This window comes from Megalopta genalis, chromosome 10, assembly GCF_051020955.1.
Source record: "Megalopta genalis isolate 19385.01 chromosome 10, iyMegGena1_principal, whole genome shotgun sequence".
NCBI classification, from domain to species: domain Eukaryota; kingdom Metazoa; phylum Arthropoda; class Insecta; order Hymenoptera; family Halictidae; genus Megalopta; species Megalopta genalis.
In genome coordinates this window covers 16,850,883-16,870,160 of record NC_135022.1, presented here as the reverse complement: position 1 = coordinate 16,870,160, position 19,278 = coordinate 16,850,883, and the positions used below count along the sequence as shown (strand labels likewise).

Genomic DNA, 19,278 nt, shown 5'->3' with positions numbered 1-19,278 from the left:
ATGTGATCCAAATACAGACGAGGTATAGGAACAGATCAAGCATTATATGAGGTTTTGCGTCACCAAAATACAAAATACATACGTGCTTAAATATGTACATACATACAATAATTTGTATCAAATTACCGACGTTATTAGGAAACGTTTTTTTTTGTACAGAAGTGTTTCCACTGTCAGTAAATTTGTCTATCAGTTTCAACGTTTTGTCACTACGTGGAATGGCGCTACAATCATGCCTCACCATAGTAAGCAATTCTCCTTCACCATAGTATGTACTGTATTCATAGATTTTAAAGAGCAAATGATCTTTGCCGAAATTTATACGATACTTTATGGTACAAGCGGTCCAAATCATTCGAAGCATACATAAGAATTAGATAATCGTAAAAAATTATGTTAGGTATAAATAAAATCCTCGTACACGATATTCTTTTAAGACTGTATGAGTTGAGGATTATTTTTCTTGCGTTTAACCATATTATTTATGTCATAATAATACACATATCGTTTATTACTGATCCAGTATACAGTGTAGCGTTGACGCCATTGAACAGATCTACAAGTGTTTGTGCATCAGAGAAGGTGTAATAACAGGTTGTTTTGGACTTGCGAACGTAAAAATTACAAAATATCGAAAACGTATTATTTTCATCGTCTAGAATATTTTATTAAGTCATTTTTTGCTATTCCTGTCTTCAAAAGTGCACTAGAAATAAATAACTTATATATACAGAATCAGTTATATAGATTTGAGTTTTTGAGGCTCGGCTCAGCCTTTCTATAGTGCAACAGGTTAAACATGCGTCGTTGCTGGTAGAATCCAATCAGCTTACTTCCCGCCATTTTCTGATCCCATTCTCGGGCAAGTATTGACGCCTTGTTGTGATTGTTTTTTCCTTGTTATTGCACTCGTTCTGTGACACAAAGTGTGTATTTTAAATGGATTTTTGAGTAGCAAATGCATTCACCTCGTTTGTGAAACGTGCAAAAGCATTGAACACCGATTCGATGGTGAAAAGACGAATTGACATTTTACGTGTCATCGAAGCATACGTTTCGTGAAAAAAAAAGAACAAGAGACCGTCTATTGCAACGAATTTTTGGTTTATTCTGACAAAATGAACACACCAACGAGGAGAGATTTTCTTCGAAGGCCAGATGCAACTCGTCGAAGATCTTCTAGACAAGCTCTGGCAGTGATCCCTGTCAACAATTCGGTGTCGCCTGGTGCGTTCCTGACAAGTCCCTGTGCGGCCCACCTGTTTGTTCGTTTCAATTTCATCTCCTGTTTCAGGAGAGACCGTTTCTACTGAAGTCAATGCAATGGATAACTTTTTAAACAGCCGGCATGGCTCTGATTCCTGGAGCCCTGCACCTAGCCCGGATGAATTAGTGATACAGAAGCGTGGGCGTCGTCGTAAGACCATAGTTTGGTCACCTGATCTTGATACATGCAAACGAAATAGTCTCTTCAAGTAAGCGTGTTTATCGATATGTTAATCAATATGTATCTCTTTAATATTATCAAAGAAATCATTTAAGGAAAGCTCAATTGAATTCATTCCAGTTTAAGTTCCAGGGACCGTACTCCTGTGAAAAGTCCGACAAAAGGAACTAGCATGGTACTGAGAAGCACACCCAGAAAAAGGCTTGTCCTGGGCAACCCAAACGAGTTGGAATTTACAACACCAGAGAAGAAGAAAAAATCACAGCTCCTGTCAGCTACTAATAATTCACAGACACAATTTGCTGGAAACTTGGCTAGCGGTTTAAGAGGACTGAGTCGCGATCAGTTAGTAAGCATGATAATGGATGTGGTTGTTGCACAAGATGAAAGTGGTCTGCCAGAAGGAGAGAAGCTACATAATATTCTCCTAAAGAAAATGCCAGTAGCGGATGTACAGCCACTAATTGATACCCTAAATAATTTGAAGCAAAATATTCATCTCAGTTTGGTGTCATCCAAATTCGAGGATTCTTCAAATAATTATATGCATATTCATTTAGATGTGTTTCAGGTGCTCTATATACAGTGATTGTTTCTTACTTGTTGGTTTCAAGATGTTTCATTTTAATCTGTTACTAATAATATTCCGACTTTGCACAGAAAGCTATTATAGATCAGGGAAAAAGACTGGTCGAGTCTCAGCACTGGACATCTGTGATACAATACGTACATGCAGCATGGAATGTTACAAAGCAAATATCGAAATGTGAAAATCAAAACGTTTGCGATTTGACTCATAAATGTTTTAAATATTTGACGCACTTTTACCATCAAGCCTTGAAGAGAGGAAATTTCGCTGAAACCGCATTGGATATGTTTACCGACAGGTATTGTTAGAAAATTATTGTTGACATAGAATGAGATCTACATAATGTAATTTTCAGACTTGATGCGATGGTCGCCGATTGCGAGGATATAAAGAGTTGTCTGCAGTTAATAAGCGAGGCGAAAAACAATGAAACTTAAGCATTTTCTTTTGAAAAAACAGGAAAAACAAACGATACTTGAGTATTCTTTTATATCGTTACTATTAAGGACACATGAGGCCATACGTATTACAAGTCTTAACATAGTTATATACATATATATTTGTAATATATACATATTTTAATTTTGATACACGCCATGCGGAGACCCATGATTTTAACAGTCTCCACTGTTAAATTATTTTTTTTAATTAATATTTTTTTACAACCGCTTTGTCAAATACACTAATGATATTTGTTTGGAATGGTATTAACGTAGACGTAAGAGTGATTTAAACTTTTATGCTTAGCCCTTTTTTATAATCTTGTGTACTGTTAATTAACATTATCGGACAAAAATGTGTCGCATTGAAAGCATGCTATGTAATCCCAGTAAAATCTAATTTATTACGGACGCGCGTACTGTTAGTGCCTTATTTTATCGTTCCCGATGGACGTGTTCTCTTTTGTAGTTTTTAATGATATTTATAATGAGATTTTAGCGTTTATTTTATATACCTCGATAGTATTTTTTCTAAGAAGTAACCGGGACGACTACTTACCCTGAATATATCGGCTGCCCGCCTGTATTTTTTCACGACAATAAACGGTGTTTTGTAATGATTTTGTTTCTATTAAAAACAATTTATTCGTCATAATATATCATGCATTCTTACATAATATATCCATTATTACTTCTGAAAGGCACATTCTTTATTTACGAGTAGGCGTCAGAAATGCTCTGAGCGCTGGTGCATTCATTCATCTGTACATTCTTAAACAGTACAACAAGATGCGCTCAGAACCCGTCTGACAGTAAGTCATTCGAACCTGGCCTGGCTGATAAACACTGTCCAACAACTATTTTGACTTCTGCTAATCGATAGATCATTATTGAAGAGCTCAGAGTTATTTAAATATGTTTAAACATTTATGATATTAGAAAAAATTTATTGTACAGTGTACAACATGTGAACTGTTTCCACGATGAAAGCACAAATAATTTTTGAAGTTAAAAAGTTCGATTTCTCACGATTCAAATTCTTGACAATTGAAAGTGGTGGGGATAAATATTTCCAAGAGTGATCCATCGATTATCGAAGCGCAGAAAATAGTGAAAATCTGCAGAACAGTGTAATAATCAATTATACAATTCTAGTCGCGTGTTTGATTCGTCATGGGGATCCTAGAGCGGTCCTAGGGATCCCGGATTGCGCGCATCATCCTCTCTTCGTTCACTCTCGGGGTCCGAAGCGCCTGACCGGCAAGATTACATTCTACATCGTTAGGAACATTTTCGAAATCCGAGATCGCCTCAGTCGGATTTGGAAAATTTCGCTGGTGACGGAAAAACGTAACAATAATCTGCAACAATAATCTGACTTCATCTAAACGGAGCCATTTAGGTGAAACAAATCAAATGTTAAGTACGCGTTAAAATGAAGGGGAGTTGGGAGAGGGTAAGTCCCCAGCAGCCGAAGAGGATCATTCGAAAAGTTCTTCCATAAGGAAAAAGATCGATGTACAGAGTGGCTCGAAGGCGGAAGCTTACACACAAAACGTCGGGATTAAAATAAAAATTGTTGCTGTTCGCTGTAATACTTCTCTTACAATTAATTTAACAGTAGATCCCGTACGTTCGATTCGTTTTTCATGCTGTAAGCGCTGGAGGAACTTTCCAAGTGATCTTCGCTCGCGGGACGTGCGTGACGCTTGACGCTTAAGTGATCCGTATTAAATGTAAAACGCTTCGACTGTCAGCTCAGGGAGTCGTCGACCTAAAAGCGGAATTGCCGAGAGGGAGGGGATAAGGGAAGAGTCGAAATTCATATTTTTTCTTTTGTACTGTTTCGTTGAAGGAACTGACTAAAGCGCGGGGTACGAGGACGAACGATTCTCGCGAGATTTTCAAGTCGAGTACATCTTTCTCTCAACACTAAGACTACCACCGTTGGTCAAATAACCGATGTCAGATTTTTTTTTTATATTACAATTACTTAAATTCTAAATACGCTCTCGTGGGAAATTATTGAATAAATTGAATCTTGTTACTTTTATAGGGCAGCGCTTACGGGTCAGCTTCAGTAGCTTTAGTAGTCGATCACTTTATTCGCTTCGAGACGCGACAAATTCACAAGTGGAATCCTTCTTTTGTAACTAGAACTGTGCGCGTGTTAATTAATACGAAGCGTTGTTCTTTTGTTCGATCGCGTACGAAGAAGATTATGTTCTCCGTGTGTCCTAATTGTTTATCATTTAATTGCAGTTTTCTTTTTCTTCGATCCTGTTCCTTGTCGCTGAAAACCGCGACTACTTTTATTGGTCGACGCCCTGATATCGCCTTCAACGAGAATAACTTACGATAACCCCATGCTCCGGGCTCATTAACCGGTTTTGTCTTACAAAACATAAAAAAGAAATGAAACCTACAACGCGTCGAGGAGAGCGTTTCTGTGTCTCTGTTCTCGCTCGGCCCGTTACGGATGACAATGGGACGCGATTAAATAAGATAGAACGTTGGTAATGCGACGACGATGCAACTATGATACTTAACGAGATAAAGCTGCGAATCGAATACTGTGGTAATGATCAATCATCGGATTATCGCGGGCTGACAAGGCTCAGTCCACCTTCGCCGGCTGTACCCTCGGATACAACTGAAACAGACAACAATCAGATCGATCTAATCATCGATGAACACGTTGATTATTGAAACATTGTCGGCCATAGTTTATCGACCTGCCACCTTCGTCTTCTAGAAGGAGTGCAACTTACGCCAAGCAAATTCCGAGGCACGTAGCCTTCCTTGTGTCCCAGTTTGCTCCACCACCACTCCCTCTCGTTGTCGTCGCCCTTCCGAAGCACAACCAGAGAGTCGCCGTTCTTCAGGGTCAGCTCGTCGCTGTGCTGCGCTTCGTAGTCGAACACGGCGTACACTTGGCCATTGTTCATTATGCCCAGCTTCTCTTGTACACCTGCGAGTAAAAGAGATTTTTATTAACAATAATTATTAACAATAAATATTTTGCTAAAAGATTCGCAGTCTATCATTGATCCTCGAATACTAACTGTATAAGTATTCGGAGCAGCCGTCGAAGCCCTCTTCGTCCTCCTCGCACTTCTCCGCGGCAGTTTCGTGGTCCGAGAGGGTGGTGGCGAAGATGCAGGCTCCATGCTCGACCAAGAACCTCACCATCGACAGGTTATTGCAGCTGGCGGCGCAATGCAGCGGCGTCCTGAAGAACGGAATTACAATGAAAAATTTGTCCGCGTGCAAACTCATCATCGTTCCAAGCGATCTTCCGTTATCTTACCATCCGTCGCTGTCCTGGGCATTGACGTCGCAGCCAAACTCGACAAGAAACTTGACGATCTCCAGATGACCGGCACAAATGGCGTTGTGAAGGGCAGTAATGCCCTCGTCGTTGGCAGAGCTGGGATTAGCGACCTCCTTCGCGGTCTTCTTCACTAGCTCCAGTTCACCCTCGAGGCTGGCGTCCAACAGGAGGGCCAGTGGATCGAAGGATACCCTTCTCGAGAGGTTCGCCTTTCCCGTGCTGGACTTCAGGTTCCCCTTCTTCCTCCTCATGACCTCGTTCCCCTTCACGTCCGCGTCCAGATCCGTCCTTCTGTCCGAGTCCTTCTGCGCCTTCGCTTTGTCCTCGATGTTGATCACGTTCAGCGCGTCGATGATGTCCGACTCCTCCAGCTTGTCATTGCTGATCACGTCCTCGATGCTCTTCTTGCAGTTGTCCGTCGTGTCGATGATCTGCGGCTGCTGCTGGGGCTGTTGCTGCTGTTGCTGCTGCTCGGTTTGCATCAGGTCCGCTGGGATCTCGGTTTCCGGGAACAGGAACGCTGGTGGCATCTCAATCCGTCGGTTTATCGACACGTGGACATTCGACTTGGCGTAGCGGAGCTTCGGCTGCTCGGAGATCGGCGCCTTCTTCAGGGTCAGAGGCCGGGCTTTGATGATCTGATGGTTGCCGAACGGCGTCTCTGTCGGCGATTCCGGGGGCTCCGACGTCGGAATCGGCGGCGCGTCCTCCTCTTTCTCCGTTCTGAAAACAAATTCGACGGGATCGTTAAGCGTGGATAAATTTGCCGCTCGATCCTACCGCAGATCGAACGCAACAAATGCGTTAAACCGTCTTTGCGGCGCAGGAAGCGGATCAATTTCAGTTCCTTGTCGGGCCTCTTTTTACCTTCAACCGGTTTCGACCCGCTAACTGGCTGACTTTTCGAATGTCAATGCACGTATTAGCATAGATACAAGACGATTTAGATCGACGCGAGTGCTTCGGCGCGATAAAACCGCGAGATCGTCGGCCGATACCGGACAAACTCGTTCTCCTCGGATATCGTGCAAAACCGCGCCGCTGATTCCCCGTTTTAACGACAATGGCAAAAGAACGAATCGAAACGGAAGGGCGCGCCCGCGCGTCACAAACTAGCCGATCGGAAAACAAGGCCTCGACCGATCGGAGAGCTCGCCAGTACTAAGAGCTGTTGTCTCCGCGGCTCACAGCAGTCGGTCTATTTCGGTGTCTTTTATTCGAGACAGGCTTCGATTCACCGGCCAAATCGATCACGGACTAATTTACATTTATAATTAACCCGGTAATCGTTTTGTCATCCTGTGCCCGAAACCTTTGCACCCCCTCGATCATCCTACTTCTGGAGAGCTCCGGCGACCGCTAAATCCCTTTCTTCCCCCCGGAGACTCGACTTTGCAAACCCGATCGAATTGAACACCCACAAACCCCGAGGAGACTCCAATTCGCGACGATACCCCACGTTCCTCTAGCTCTGGTCTAGACTCAAGGGATTCAAGGAGAAATCTTTCACAGATATACGAACCTCGGGCTAATTCCCATGGTGTTCTTACAATCGTCTCCGGAGTTGTCGACCTTTTCATGGTGGGTCAATCTCGGCGGCGGGTTAGGCTTGCTAGGCTTCGGCGGCAAAGCCGGCTTGGTCTTATCCTCCCCCCGGATCTCCGCCAGACCCTTCCTCTCGCTCTCGCTCTTCAGCCTGTCGAACTCGGGCGGCTTGTCCGTCATCTTCGTTGGGATCTCGAACTTCCCATTGTGCTCGTGCTTCACCGCGGCACTCTGCTCGTACTTGTTCTGATTGTTCTCGAACTTGACCGACTCCTGCTTGAACTGTTGCCCCCCCGGCTCGTACTTGCCCGGAGGATCGTGCTTGAACGCCGTGTTCAGCTCGTACTTCACCGACGGTCGAACCTCGTGCTGATCGTGCTTGCCGTACTGCTGAGTGTTCTGATTCGGATCGTACTTGAGGACATGGTGCGGCTCGTGTTTCGCCTGCGAGGCCTCGTACTTGCCCTCGAGCTTCGCGTTATCGTACTTTCCGGTCTGGTTGCTCGGCTGATCGTGTTTGGTCTGATCGAACTTGCCGTGCTCGTACTTCGAGTGCTGGTCGTACTTCATCTGGTGAGGATCGTACTTGAACGCGGGATTAGGCTCGTACCTCTGATCCTGCTTGTGCTCGAACTTCTCCTGGCCCTTGTCGAACTTCTTCTCGGTCTGGTCGATGCTACCCGACGCTGGACTGGTCAATCCCTGGGTCTGGTTGTACCTCTGGATCTGGTTGCCGAAGTTCATCCCGCTCGACGACGTGTGAACGGTCGACGGCAAACTCGGCGAGTTCTGTGCCTGATAGGACGAAGAGGACACGTGGGTGTTGGCCTGGCCGGAGTGCTGGATGCCCGGATAATTGTGCCTCGAGCTGTACGTTTGCTCCTGGTTCGAAGCCTGATTGCTGGGCACCGATTGGTTCGACTGCTGTGGCTGCTGCTGCTGGCTCGGGTTCTGCGTGCTCAGCCCGACGAAGTTCTGAGAGTTCGCGTGTCCGCGGCCAATCAGGCTCAAGGTCTGCGGCATCACCGGGTGTATCTTCGTCGAGGAGGTCTGGTAGATCTGCGACTTCACCGAGAAACTCGGCGCCACGCTGGACACCGGCTTCTGGTGGGTCTGGAGGTTCCTATGGTTCTGGGTTTGCGTGATGGACACGGTTGTCCCCAGGCTGGACGCCGAGGAGCCGATGTTGTGTTGCTTCTGCTGCAGATTCCCATGCTGTTGCTGTTGCTGCTGTGTCTGAGGCTGCTGATGGTGGACCCGGATGTTCTGCGACAGACCGTCCGGGCTGAAGTTGTGACCCGAGCCGATTAAGTTGTTGTTCGTGCTGTTCGTGTTGTTGTTGTTATTGTTGTTGTTATTGTTGTTGTTGTTGTTGTTGTTGCAGGTCTGCTGAAGGTTCACAGGCTGGCCGCCGATGTTTTGACTGTGTTGTTGTTGGTTCGAGCCGAGGAGTTGCGATTGACCTACAGAAACGAAACGGAACATTGATTTAATTTATTAATTTTCATTTAGAGACTCATACGAGTTTTCCAAGGAATGCTACGCGGAATTCTTCGGGCTCTACGAACCTTGGATATGCGACTGAGACTGGCTGTGCGCGATCTGGTGGCCGAACTGCTGGAAGGTGACTCTCTGGCCCAGCTGGGATGCGCTGGCCGAGTGCTGGATCTTGTTCTTGTTCACGTCATCCTCGGCGGCCTTGAAGTTCACCGTGAACTTGGTGTTGTACGGCAATGTCTGGTACTTTGGGTCGTTCTTGTTCAGGTTGAAGTCGTTGTCGTTCGGTATGTGGGAGTACGGCTCGATCGCGGCTATGTTGCCGGCCGGCCTCGACTTTCCGCCGGCGTTGAAGTCGAGCTTCGACTCCGTGAACCCGGTGTTCGCGTTCCCACGGTTCCCGGAGCCCAGCTGCTGACTCAGCCGCTGGTTCAGAGCTCTCTTGCGCTGAAGTCGACCCTGGAGCTGCGCTATCCTCGCGTCGATCGACGCCATTTCCGCTTGCCGCTGCGCCAGGGCCAACCGCTGCTGGGACACCACTTGGTTCTGCTGTTCGTTCATCTTGTTGCGGTACTGTCGAAAGCACATCGATATTACACGATCCGTCGGATCTGGGACAACAGGTCCGCTGCTGCGAGTTTTGTTCGAGAAATGAGAACGCGGGTGGCGCGGAAGGCAGCCGAAAGCTGCGGCGTTTCTACGCTCTTGGACCTCGTTTAGCCGGAGTAACGATAATCGAAGCAACGGATCTGCCGATCTGAAACGATCGTCCACGCAGGGCCATTCCGATTCCCGAGATCGAACTGTCCGGCGCGGATAGCCACGGCGAATTTACTGCAAATGGAAGATCGGCGCAGCAGTGGATAGTGCAAGGACTATGAGGACCGTGTTCGGGGTCTGACATTTCGGGAATCGAACGATTTCTTGGCGGTACCACGAGGATTTCGGGGAAAGCGGGGACAGAAGCACTCACCATAAGCTCTCTCCTGAGCTTTTCGAGCTCGGCGCTGGCGGGTGTCGACAGGTGTCCGCCGCCGGGACCGCCGACGCCACCGCCACCCACGCCTCCTGGGCCACCGCTTCCGGTCCCGGTGCCCACAGCGTTCTGTCGGCCCCGCAGCTCCTCCAGTTGTCTCGTCAGCTCCTCGACCTTCGCCACGGCCAGCGACAGCTCCTTCTCCTTCTCGTTGAACAGCGCTCGTATGCAGTCCAGATCCGAGGCTGCGGAGAAAACAGAAAAAAGAAAAGAACGATCAAAGATGAGACCACGAGCCTTTCGATGCGTGAATCGATCCACGAACCAGAGACGATTGTCATCGAATGGGGTTCTCTCGCGTTTCGCGTCTATTACCGATCAAACGATTTAATTTCCCCGGCGTAACGGCTTTAATTACCCAAAGGCGGACACAATAGGCACCTCGCGTAATCTCCGGCGGCTGATATCGGTCAAGTCGCGTCTCGAGAACCGGAAACCGATCCGGTGCCTCGACAAAGGCGACAGGGAACCCCTTCGGTGAAACCTAACGATCTTCTGGCCGGTCAAAGCGATAGTTCGCGCGGCTGAAACTTTCTTTTAATTATTTCCCTCGGCCTTTGACGGCCGGTCCCCTCTCGACCCCTCCACGGCCCCCTCTTCGGCCCGCTCGCGAGCTTTCTCCTCCGCGTTTTAAATTCGCTCGACGGTGCCCCCGTCTACGATCGCGTTATCTCGATCCTTTTCGGCCGCCGTCGTCAAAGCAAAACTATTGGAAGCAAGAGGCGATCGTTGGCGGGTCGAAGAAACGGGCCTTGCCGGACGCCGCACGCATCCGGGCCAGGAATTGTTTCGGAAAGAGATGACAAAGTTATCGATCGAACGTTTCGGAGTAGCGATTATCTGCTCCTCTCGCCATTTGTAATTGTAAGCAGCTTATACCCTTGCTCCGGACCACTCGAGAAATAATTCAACGAATAATTAATCGGCGACGAACGGTCCCATTAACTAGGAAATCCCCCTCTAGTCAGCCGTGAATCGTCCACTTAGAGGTAATTGAAGAGATTCCATCCCTTCTGCTTTAAATTCGCAATTTTATGCGCCTTCGGTTCTCGTTTCACCGCCGCCGTAGTATCTTATAATCCCTGCCGGGCCGCAGAACTGAATATCTTCGGACACGTACCGAGTTTTAATGCAAGAATTTCTTTCCAGCAGACGCTCGCGCGGATATCTCCCGCCTTCATAATTGCAAATCGGAAAGATGGTTTCGAAGAAAGTTATTTTAATTCGTCGCTTCTCTTTTGTGCGCGACGGCTCGTCGAGTTCCATCAAACCGAAACTGTTCCCAAGCGAAACGAAAGACAGTTTTATGGCATTTTCTTCGGGGGAACGTCTGACCGGCGCTTCGCGATTTAATCGTTTCAATCTGTTTCTCTCGCGATACGCATTCCGTTCTTTTCGCTTCGATTTCCTTGCCCGTCTCTTCCATTGTTATTTACGTAACAAAGGGATCGCATTTCCTGCAGGAGAAATAAATGAAGCAAAAGAGATAGCGAGTATAAGGTCCCCTTACCTTCCTCCCCCCTCCCCCCACCGGTTAAGATCCTGTCCGATCCAGGATCTCCGCGCTCAGCTGAAACAGTGGAAAAGCAGGGGACGGGGGGGAGGGAGGGTGGGTTTAATCGATCGTCGGAACGATTCTCTATGGTCGGACGATGCCGGGACGTGTTTTCCAGGGAATCGAGTTGGAAAACGTCGCAACGTGGCCACTCGACCGCGATGAACCGTCTCGGTCTCGATATCGCCGGGAAAAGAATGGTTTCGAGAGCCGGCGAACACCGCGTTACCTGCCAGCGGAATAACATCCTCGGGGTGGCGAACGGGGTAGAAAGGAGGGTGCTCCGGTTCTTGGTACCGCGTTCCCACCGATCTATTTACCGAGAGATAAGTGTTTCGCGGGAAGCACGCCAGTTGACGGGGGCGAGCTACGTGATTCCACTGGTCGCGTTTCGTTTTATTTATCTTCGGCGTCTCATTTCCTCTCTCTCAGCGAGTAATTTTTATCGCGCTCGGTGCGCCGCGGCGTTCGAATTCACCCGATTGGAACTTGCTTTCGCGTTTACTGCGTGAGGTTTTTTTTGCCTGCCGCCAATTTCTTCAGCCTTTTTATTCCTAACTCAGATGTATTCTTCGCTCTTTTGAGATATCGTAACATAAGATTTTTTAAAGCAGTGCCATGCTGTGCTGAGATGGCTAAGAAAACTTTAGATGTTTGGATAATGGAAATGGAACATCGACTTCAACTTATACGGGCTTAGCACTTTTCGTTCTGTTCGAATATTTTCGGTGTTAGCACTGCTGTTAAAACTGTCTACTTTTTCAGGTGTTTTATCGAGACTCGCCGAGACTCTTCCTGCATAATTGTGGTCTTACTCTTCCAACTTATGATCCTTGGTAAGAAAACGATGCGTGCAAAAAAGAAAGCAATCGGATAATGGTTTAACGTTTAACGCTAGATTTACGGAACCCGTCAAAATGACGGGTCCTTAATTTTTCAATTTGCGATTATTCATATCGTAAAGATACATTTATGAGTTATTTATTCAATTTATCTATTAGTTTTATGAACTAATATAAAACAGCTGTGTGTGTGCTCCGCAAATCTAGTGTTAAAGATGCCAATGATTCAATTTCATTTTCGAATATAATTGTATTTCGTTATTTATTATATATGATTGTGTGTAATTATGTTATTATGTTATTACGTTATTATGTGTGATTATAAGCTACTTTCGAAGCTCGCGTATATTTTAAAGCGCCTTATCCAGACCCGTCGAGATCCTATTGGTGCATCCAATTCAAATAAGCCAGCCGAGCGACCGCAGGATTAAGTGTTGGTCTTCCGGCATGTTGACGGAAATATGGAAAGACGAGCAAGACCGGGGGCGATGCCGGAAAACCGTAGAAGAATGTGGAGGAGAGAGCCCATTGTCCCGTCCCCTTTCGAGGGAACGATCGACGCGACCACGCCTTATTAGACTTTTCACCCGCATTCCCTGGTGCCCCTTTTTCCGCATATTGCCCGGCGACTTTCATATCGTCCGGCCCGCGACCCGAACGATGAAAATTTTCGTCGCGAACGAGCCGGAGAACGCGGGAAATTTATTTTCCAGGCCCTCGACATGCGCGGCCGAAGCGACGGCCGGTTTCTCAGCTGGAAAATTAAGTTTCCGTGTCGCTGGGACCGGAAAATCGAATCGCAACGGAAGTCAATCGGTCGTTCGCCATTCTAGAGTAATTAATTACCGTGTAATTGGAAACGTTAGCCGATGTTCACCGTGCGAAAGGCTCCGTTAACGCGAGCCGTTGTCTCTCTCTCTCTCTCTCTCTCTCTCTCTCTCTCTCGTTTTAGAGTTCCTCCAAGAAGCGAGCCGGAGTTTTCGAAAAGAAAACAAGGCGGCGAAAGCCCGGCAAAGGGAAACTCGCGTTTAATTAAACGGCGCCGTTTTAATTGGTACGTACAATTAAACAGTGAAACCGGATAGATAATTTATCACCGCCCTACCCCGGCGAACGATATTTTCATTGTCGCTGTTAACGATCCTCTCCCCGGCCCTTTAATCGTCATCGATATTAATTAAACTCCGCTACGGAGGCAGTCGATCAATTATTCCATCGGTTCGTCAACGCGCACTCGAATAATCCCTGTTTCCAACGATTGATGGAACGCGATTGGGTGTTGCATCTGCTTGCCGGTGGCGCTCGCTGTGTTTTCGGTCGGGAGGATCCCTTCATTTTCTAATTACATTTTCCAATCATTCTTCGAAGTCGGCCATCGCGTTTTCGGTCGCGCGAACATTATCGTGCATTTATAAATGTATAATAAACCGTTGTTGCAATGTAGATTTTCATTTTAATATTTGATACCGGAGTTTTCGCTGTAGATAGATAGATAGATAGAGAGATAGAGAGAGAGAGAGAGAGAGAGAGAGAGAGAGAGAGAGAGAGAGAGAGAGAGAGAGAGAGAGAGAGAGAGAGAGAGGGAGAGAGAGAGACAATTGAGCCGTTTATTTTGAAAGTGGCATAAGTCACTTTACCGTAATGAAAAGTGGTGATTTATTTAACGTTTATACGAAAATATTTATACTGAGAAAAATATCAGTATCCTGAGATAACAAACACAAGCACAACTTCTCGAAAGTTAGCATCCATATTTTTAAACGTGTTAAAACGCAAACCCTTAAATATATCGACTTCAAAACAAAGTGACTTATGCCACTTTCAAAATGAACGGCTCGATTTATGGTCCATTGATGGTAGAAATTCTGTATTTCCTACAATTCTATGTCTATATTCTATGGAGAATTGAAAGGTGCCGATACTGAATCTTGATCTTTGCGATCGCTGCAGCATTTTCCGACAGGTAGCGCGGAGCGAGCAGCAGGAAAAAGGAACGGAAAAAGGAACGGCGTCGGATTCCGGTTGATGATCGGGCGCAGCGGCGTCGCGGGTTCCCCTGAATAATGAACGCTCGCTTTCTTCCGGCGAAGGAGCGTGTGCGCGAGGCTGGCTCTATTAATCGGTTCGGTGGTTGATTTACGGTGTCATTGTGGTCACCGTGCGCCGGTGATTATCGATTTCGCGAGAACGCGGCATACATATTAAATTGTGGCTGGGAACGGGGCGCAGCTGCCGGTTGCCTTTCCGGAATAAACGGCCCACCCATAATTGGAGGCGAGGGCCAATTAGACCGAGTCGAGGAGCAAGGCCGTTTCTTCGCGACGCGCGAACAAACGCCGCAAAGGAGGGAACACGCCTAATTTTCCCTCGAGTTATTTCCCTTTGGTGCGACGCGACCAGAACGGAGAACGAGAGCGAACCTGCGAGGACGAGAGCGAGAGAGAGAGAGACAGAGAGAGAGAGAGAGAGACAGACAGAGAGAGAGAGAGAGAGAGAGAGAGAGAGAGAGAGAGAGCGGGCGAGAAAGGGTTCGGGGAGAGAGACATTTTCGGCTTTTCGGCTTTTCGGCCGAAAACCCGGTTTCCGGGGTCGTTTCACGAGAGCTAGAGCTTTCCGCCGCCATCAGAAATCCATTTACCATCCGCAACGTCGTACCCGCGACAGGAATATCGACGCGTATCGGGTCCCGACGCCGGGTGACAGGCTCTGCGAGTTTCGGGAGCCGGCATCCAGCTGGGTACCGGGGCTATAGATACCCAGAATTCGATAATGGAATTCTAGGTCATCGGACAATCCCGCGAATCGACGAGACTCGACTCCCCGCGACGATACATCATTCCGGCCGCGATCATGCACTCGAAGCGGCTCGAAATCACCGGACCGACGCGACGACCCGCCACGGCCCGACAATTATTCGCTCCGCGTGCCACCTCTTTATTAACGCTTCATCTGCCGGCGATTACTCCACGCTTCTTCCGAACTTCGAACTTCGCTATTCACGGCGTTTTGATTCGTTTGCGTCCGAACGTGGAGGATCAAACGTAACCGTCCGCGGACCTTTAGCCGAAATAACAATTGTCTGAGTTCGTTGTGCAAACGGACGGTAACTTGTTCGCATGCAAAAACAATTGTCGACTGTCACTGGTTAGTTAACTACTTTTTTTTAAAAGTAGTAGTTAAATAAAAAAAAAAACTACTTTTGAAAAAAGTACTTAACTAATCGGTTAATCAGTAACTAATCATTGGTAACTAATCGGTAATCTACTTTTTAAAAAAGTAATTAAATTAGAAAAAAACTGTGGACATCGGGATTTGTGACAATTACCTACTAAACTATATTGTTTATAAAATAATATATTAATTTTAATATGTTATATAACTCGGCTAGAAAACGTTGCCACGTTATTCAATTTAATTCGCAATCTGTCCTCCTGACATTCTAGTTTTTTCGCGTTCCAGCGATCCGATTAAACGTTTGCTCGGATGTCTGACGCTCCGAGGGCATGGCTCATGTCAGGGAGGGCGAGGAGGAGACAGGATTCTACAAACTTCCGGAAGTGGTTTGAAAACGAGCCGAAGTTCTTCAAAATTTCTGTTTAGAAGTTCGAGTAGAACGTTCTATGAAACGGACGCGCGTATCGGAACTTCGGCGACGGGTTCGATCGAATCCGAAATATCCGATCATACGCGGTCGTCGGACTGCAAAAAAGTAAGGGAACCTTAAGGGAACTGCCAACAACCGCTAAGAACCACCAGGAACAGCGTGAAACTGGAACGAAGACGGCTCGACGCGCTTCCTCTCTTGGACTTCCGAAGTCATTTTCTCTCGAACACGTATCCTCTTCTTTACGTGGATCGTAAAACCGGAATAAAACCGAAAGACTGCGACGAAGGAATCGGCGCGGGGGCGTGTGGAGGGTCCTCGAGGACATTCGAGGACAGCGAAGGAAACGCGAAAGTTCGTCGAGGAGGGCACCGTTCCCGCGCGAATACCAAATTCCCAGATGGAAAACTCGCACGGCCGCGAAGACACCGGGTTCCTCGGCCTCGGTGAAACTTTTTCAGCGAGAACGTTCCACCGTTGTCTCGAGCCTGGATGAAATTCCCGAGCGAGACGAGCGGTCTCGCCCCCGGGAAATCGGAAATCGGTGGACGGCCAGCGATCAAACTTTTCCGATTGGGAGATACAAATCTGTGCCGTGAACAGACCCGCGGGCCTGTAGCTTAACGATACTTTCCGCGATAATATCGGCTTTTTTCTAATTGTTTTTCGAAGTTCCGGGCTCGATATCGGTCCCTGTTTCGGCCCCGGATGCCAGCGAGCCGGAGTTGAATATCAAACGGGGTGACGTGTGCAGTGAACGAAGCTCCATGTTCGTTGCAATGATCGTTCATAAATAGTTGTTTAATCTTCTGAATAATGTTACCGTAAGCGAACTGTTTTATTACTAATTGTATGTATTCATACACAGTCAGGGCACTTATATGTAGTACATAGTAGATGCATATCTTTTTTTAAGAGCGTAGTATAAGATTCGAGAAAGATAGTTGATCGATAAAACTTGCCAAACGACTGATGAATAAGCAAACATTTTTAACAGTTTCAACAGTAACATACCAGTGAATTGTATTGTACTAACAAAGTTTTCATTTGTGCTTATTATTTGTGAATCTTTACCTTAGGGTATGATAAATATTAATTCTTCATGTAATACTGGAAATGCTCATCCGTTGGATATTTTATGTTTTCGTGGCGATTTTTCACCGTTTCGTTGCTGAAGACGTGTACATACGTTCTCGCAAACGATTAACACACAATGCCGACAATTTTTTTAAAAATAATCATTGAAAAAGAATCTGTTACATGATATTAATCTAAATAACTTGATGGATTGTGTTTTAGATGTTTCAACAATTTTTTACAAAATTCTCAAACATTGATCGTCGATTTTAAAGGAACTATTAGAAAACTGTCGGTAGATAAAATGTTAATATACACGGTGAACAAAATAAATTAATCACTTCGAATACTTTACGAATGTCGCGTTGCAAAAATCGCTGTTCGCGATCTAAGTTGAAGCTGCTTACTGCTTTAAAGTATATACAGTAATTTCTCTCTAATTCGCGCTTAGATTGCGCACAAAAATAGACAATTTGGGAAGAGAGGATACGATTATTCGAGCCTTGCGTCTCGTTTTTACAGTTGTTGACAATCGGTGACTATAAAAACGAGCCAAATAATCTTATCTCCTCTTCCCAGATTGTCCATTTTGTGCGCAATCTGAGCGCGAGTAAGGGAGAAATTACTGTATTCGCATCTTTTTCGCAAGCCAGAACGAAGTTGCAGTGGTCTTATCGAATCGAGACGAAGCATTCCCTCGACCTCTTCGGCACGAGAAACAGTAAAAGAAGGAACGAGATGGCATTGATTGGCCTTGGAACCGTGCTTAGGCATCGTCGCAGCCGGCGAACCCTTTTCTCCTATTTCGCAAGCCGCATCGAGCCTCTATTTCCCGCGGAAACGAGATTTCCCGATTGTCGGAGCGCCGCGAGGGATCCAAGATGCAACGCGGAAAAGAAATGCCTTCGCGGAGATGCATCCGGAGCCATAAATCTTGCGGAGACGCAACTACGCGACCCTGTACCTTTACATCTGCTTCGATCTCCTCTCGCGGAACGGTTGTTCGTCGATTCCATCGCGAAATAGGGTCACGGTTAACCCGGATCGACGATCAATTTGGCAGTAACGTCTTCGTATCGTCCTCTCGGCGCTGTCAGACTTTTTAACGTCGCGTGATAACGCGCACTGCGACACGGATCGTTAATTAGGGAGCTAGCGAGCGCGTAATCGCTAATTGCTGGAGACCGCGCGACCGCGACCATGGATCTCCGCTCTCGGTGAATTAAAAATGCATGGATTCGCTCGTTAAGAGCGCAATTAAAAATAGCACCGCCGTCTTTGAATGCAGCGAATACTCGAGCGTGAATTTTCTTCTTTTCGGAGTCGGCCGCAGGCAGGCAGCCCACGTGCTTTAGTTCCCGCGGACCCCGGCCGTATAAAGGTAAAATTTTCCTGAACCTGCTCGCACCGTGTTGCAACTCAATTACCCGGTGAACGCACAGGTGCGCACGAGATTCGACGACCCGAGGTCAGTCGTTGCCGTACCGGTCCATTTCTGAATCCGCCTCGGTCCACGGAGCTTGACTTTTCTAAGGTAAATCCGCGACATTTTTACGATCGTTGATCTTCGTTGCAAACAAAATAGCCGCGTCAAGAGCCCTCGACACGCGAGTGCTCTCTTAATTTTTAATCCGAGAGCTGCCGTGTCGTCGGATGCTTCAGGATTTCCGGCTCACCCCCTATATCCCCCAGATATTGAAACCGTATTCTTGGCGCTCGCGTAAGAATTCCTGTCCGCGTTGCGTCTGAAACGGATCAAGGCCTAGACAGCCTGCTTTCCGTGTCCATCCTCTCGTTAATAATCGAGTGGAACCTTGTCTCGATGCTTCATCGGGGCAACCGAACGTTTCCGCGGACTTCCGGACAGCTTTCGTCGGGTATTTTTATGTTTATCGGCAAACGGAGCTCGAGGATGCACTCGGACGGCATCCGTAGTCGAAAGTGCAATTTAGGTGCACGCGGTAATTAAATATCGATTAACAATATACCTGGACGTGTAATGATAAATTTTATACGTTACTTACAAATATATAGAAAATCTTTAAATTCGATTTGCCATGAGATGATGCAGTGCATGTTTTCGATGAAATTTCTATGGGAGGTAGTTTTCGGCTATTTTATTATCGGCGGAGGTATTTTATCGGCTATCATCGATGTTGAAATGGCGAATACAGCTCTTAGATGTACTTTTTTATCTATATAGAATATAGATAGATACCTATATCTATTTTCAGAAGCAACACATTCATCTGAAACCTTGTCTTTGAAGAATGTTTGTTTCTAAAATAACAGTTAGGTTTGAAGACGAAACG

The 19,278-nt window shown here is 46.6% G+C and overlaps 2 protein-coding genes across 11 annotated transcripts in view; one reads left to right on the top strand and one right to left on the bottom strand.

Moving 5' to 3' along the window:
- The first annotated feature begins 247 nt into the window (after positions 1 to 247).
- Positions 248 to 3,096, top strand: LOC117219939 (uncharacterized). 3 transcript variants are annotated; one of them, XM_033469516.2, is made up of 5 exons: positions 248 to 1,227; positions 1,316 to 1,475; positions 1,568 to 2,018; positions 2,108 to 2,334; positions 2,392 to 3,096. In XM_033469516.2, exons 1-5 carry the CDS (start codon positions 1,119 to 1,121, stop codon positions 2,471 to 2,473), a joined length of 1,029 nt encoding a protein of 342 aa, XP_033325407.2. In that variant the 5' UTR covers positions 248 to 1,118; the 3' UTR covers positions 2,474 to 3,096. The 3 variants fall into 3 exon arrangements, with proteins under 3 accessions (XP_033325407.2, XP_033325406.2, XP_033325405.2); XM_033469515.2 differs by having other exon boundaries at positions 268 to 1,227; positions 1,295 to 1,475; positions 1,574 to 2,018; XM_033469514.2 differs by having other exon boundaries at positions 275 to 1,227; positions 1,295 to 1,475.
- LOC117219938 (uncharacterized) overlaps positions 3,097 to 19,278 on the bottom strand; it is a 202,552-nt gene continuing 186,370 nt past the window's right edge. For all 8 annotated transcript variants that reach the window (XM_033469511.2, XM_076524863.1, XM_033469513.2 and 5 more), the window contains 7 exons: positions 9,826 to 10,073; positions 8,924 to 9,425; positions 7,333 to 8,818; positions 5,787 to 6,533; positions 5,542 to 5,708; positions 5,248 to 5,447; positions 3,097 to 5,129 (listed from right to left, as the gene is read on the bottom strand). In XM_033469511.2, coding sequence (XP_033325402.2) covers positions 5,094 to 5,129; positions 5,248 to 5,447; positions 5,542 to 5,708; positions 5,787 to 6,533; positions 7,333 to 8,818; positions 8,924 to 9,425; positions 9,826 to 10,073 — 3,386 coding nt within the window. In that variant the 3' untranslated portion in view covers positions 3,097 to 5,093. The remainder of the gene's footprint in view (positions 5,130 to 5,247; positions 5,448 to 5,541; positions 5,709 to 5,786; positions 6,534 to 7,332; positions 8,819 to 8,923; positions 9,426 to 9,825; positions 10,074 to 19,278) is intronic.

Coding starts and splice junctions, on each gene's coding strand:
- LOC117219939 (XM_033469514.2), top strand. CDS start 1,119: ATGAACACACCAACGAGGAGAGATTTTCTTCGAAGGCCAGATGCAACT. Junction 1,228..1,294: donor CAACAATTCGGTGTCGCCTG/GTGCGTTCCTGA, acceptor CTCCTGTTTCAG/GAGAGACCGTTTCTACTGAA. Junction 1,476..1,567: donor AAACGAAATAGTCTCTTCAA/GTAAGCGTGTTT, acceptor AATTCATTCCAG/TTTAAGTTCCAGGGACCGTA.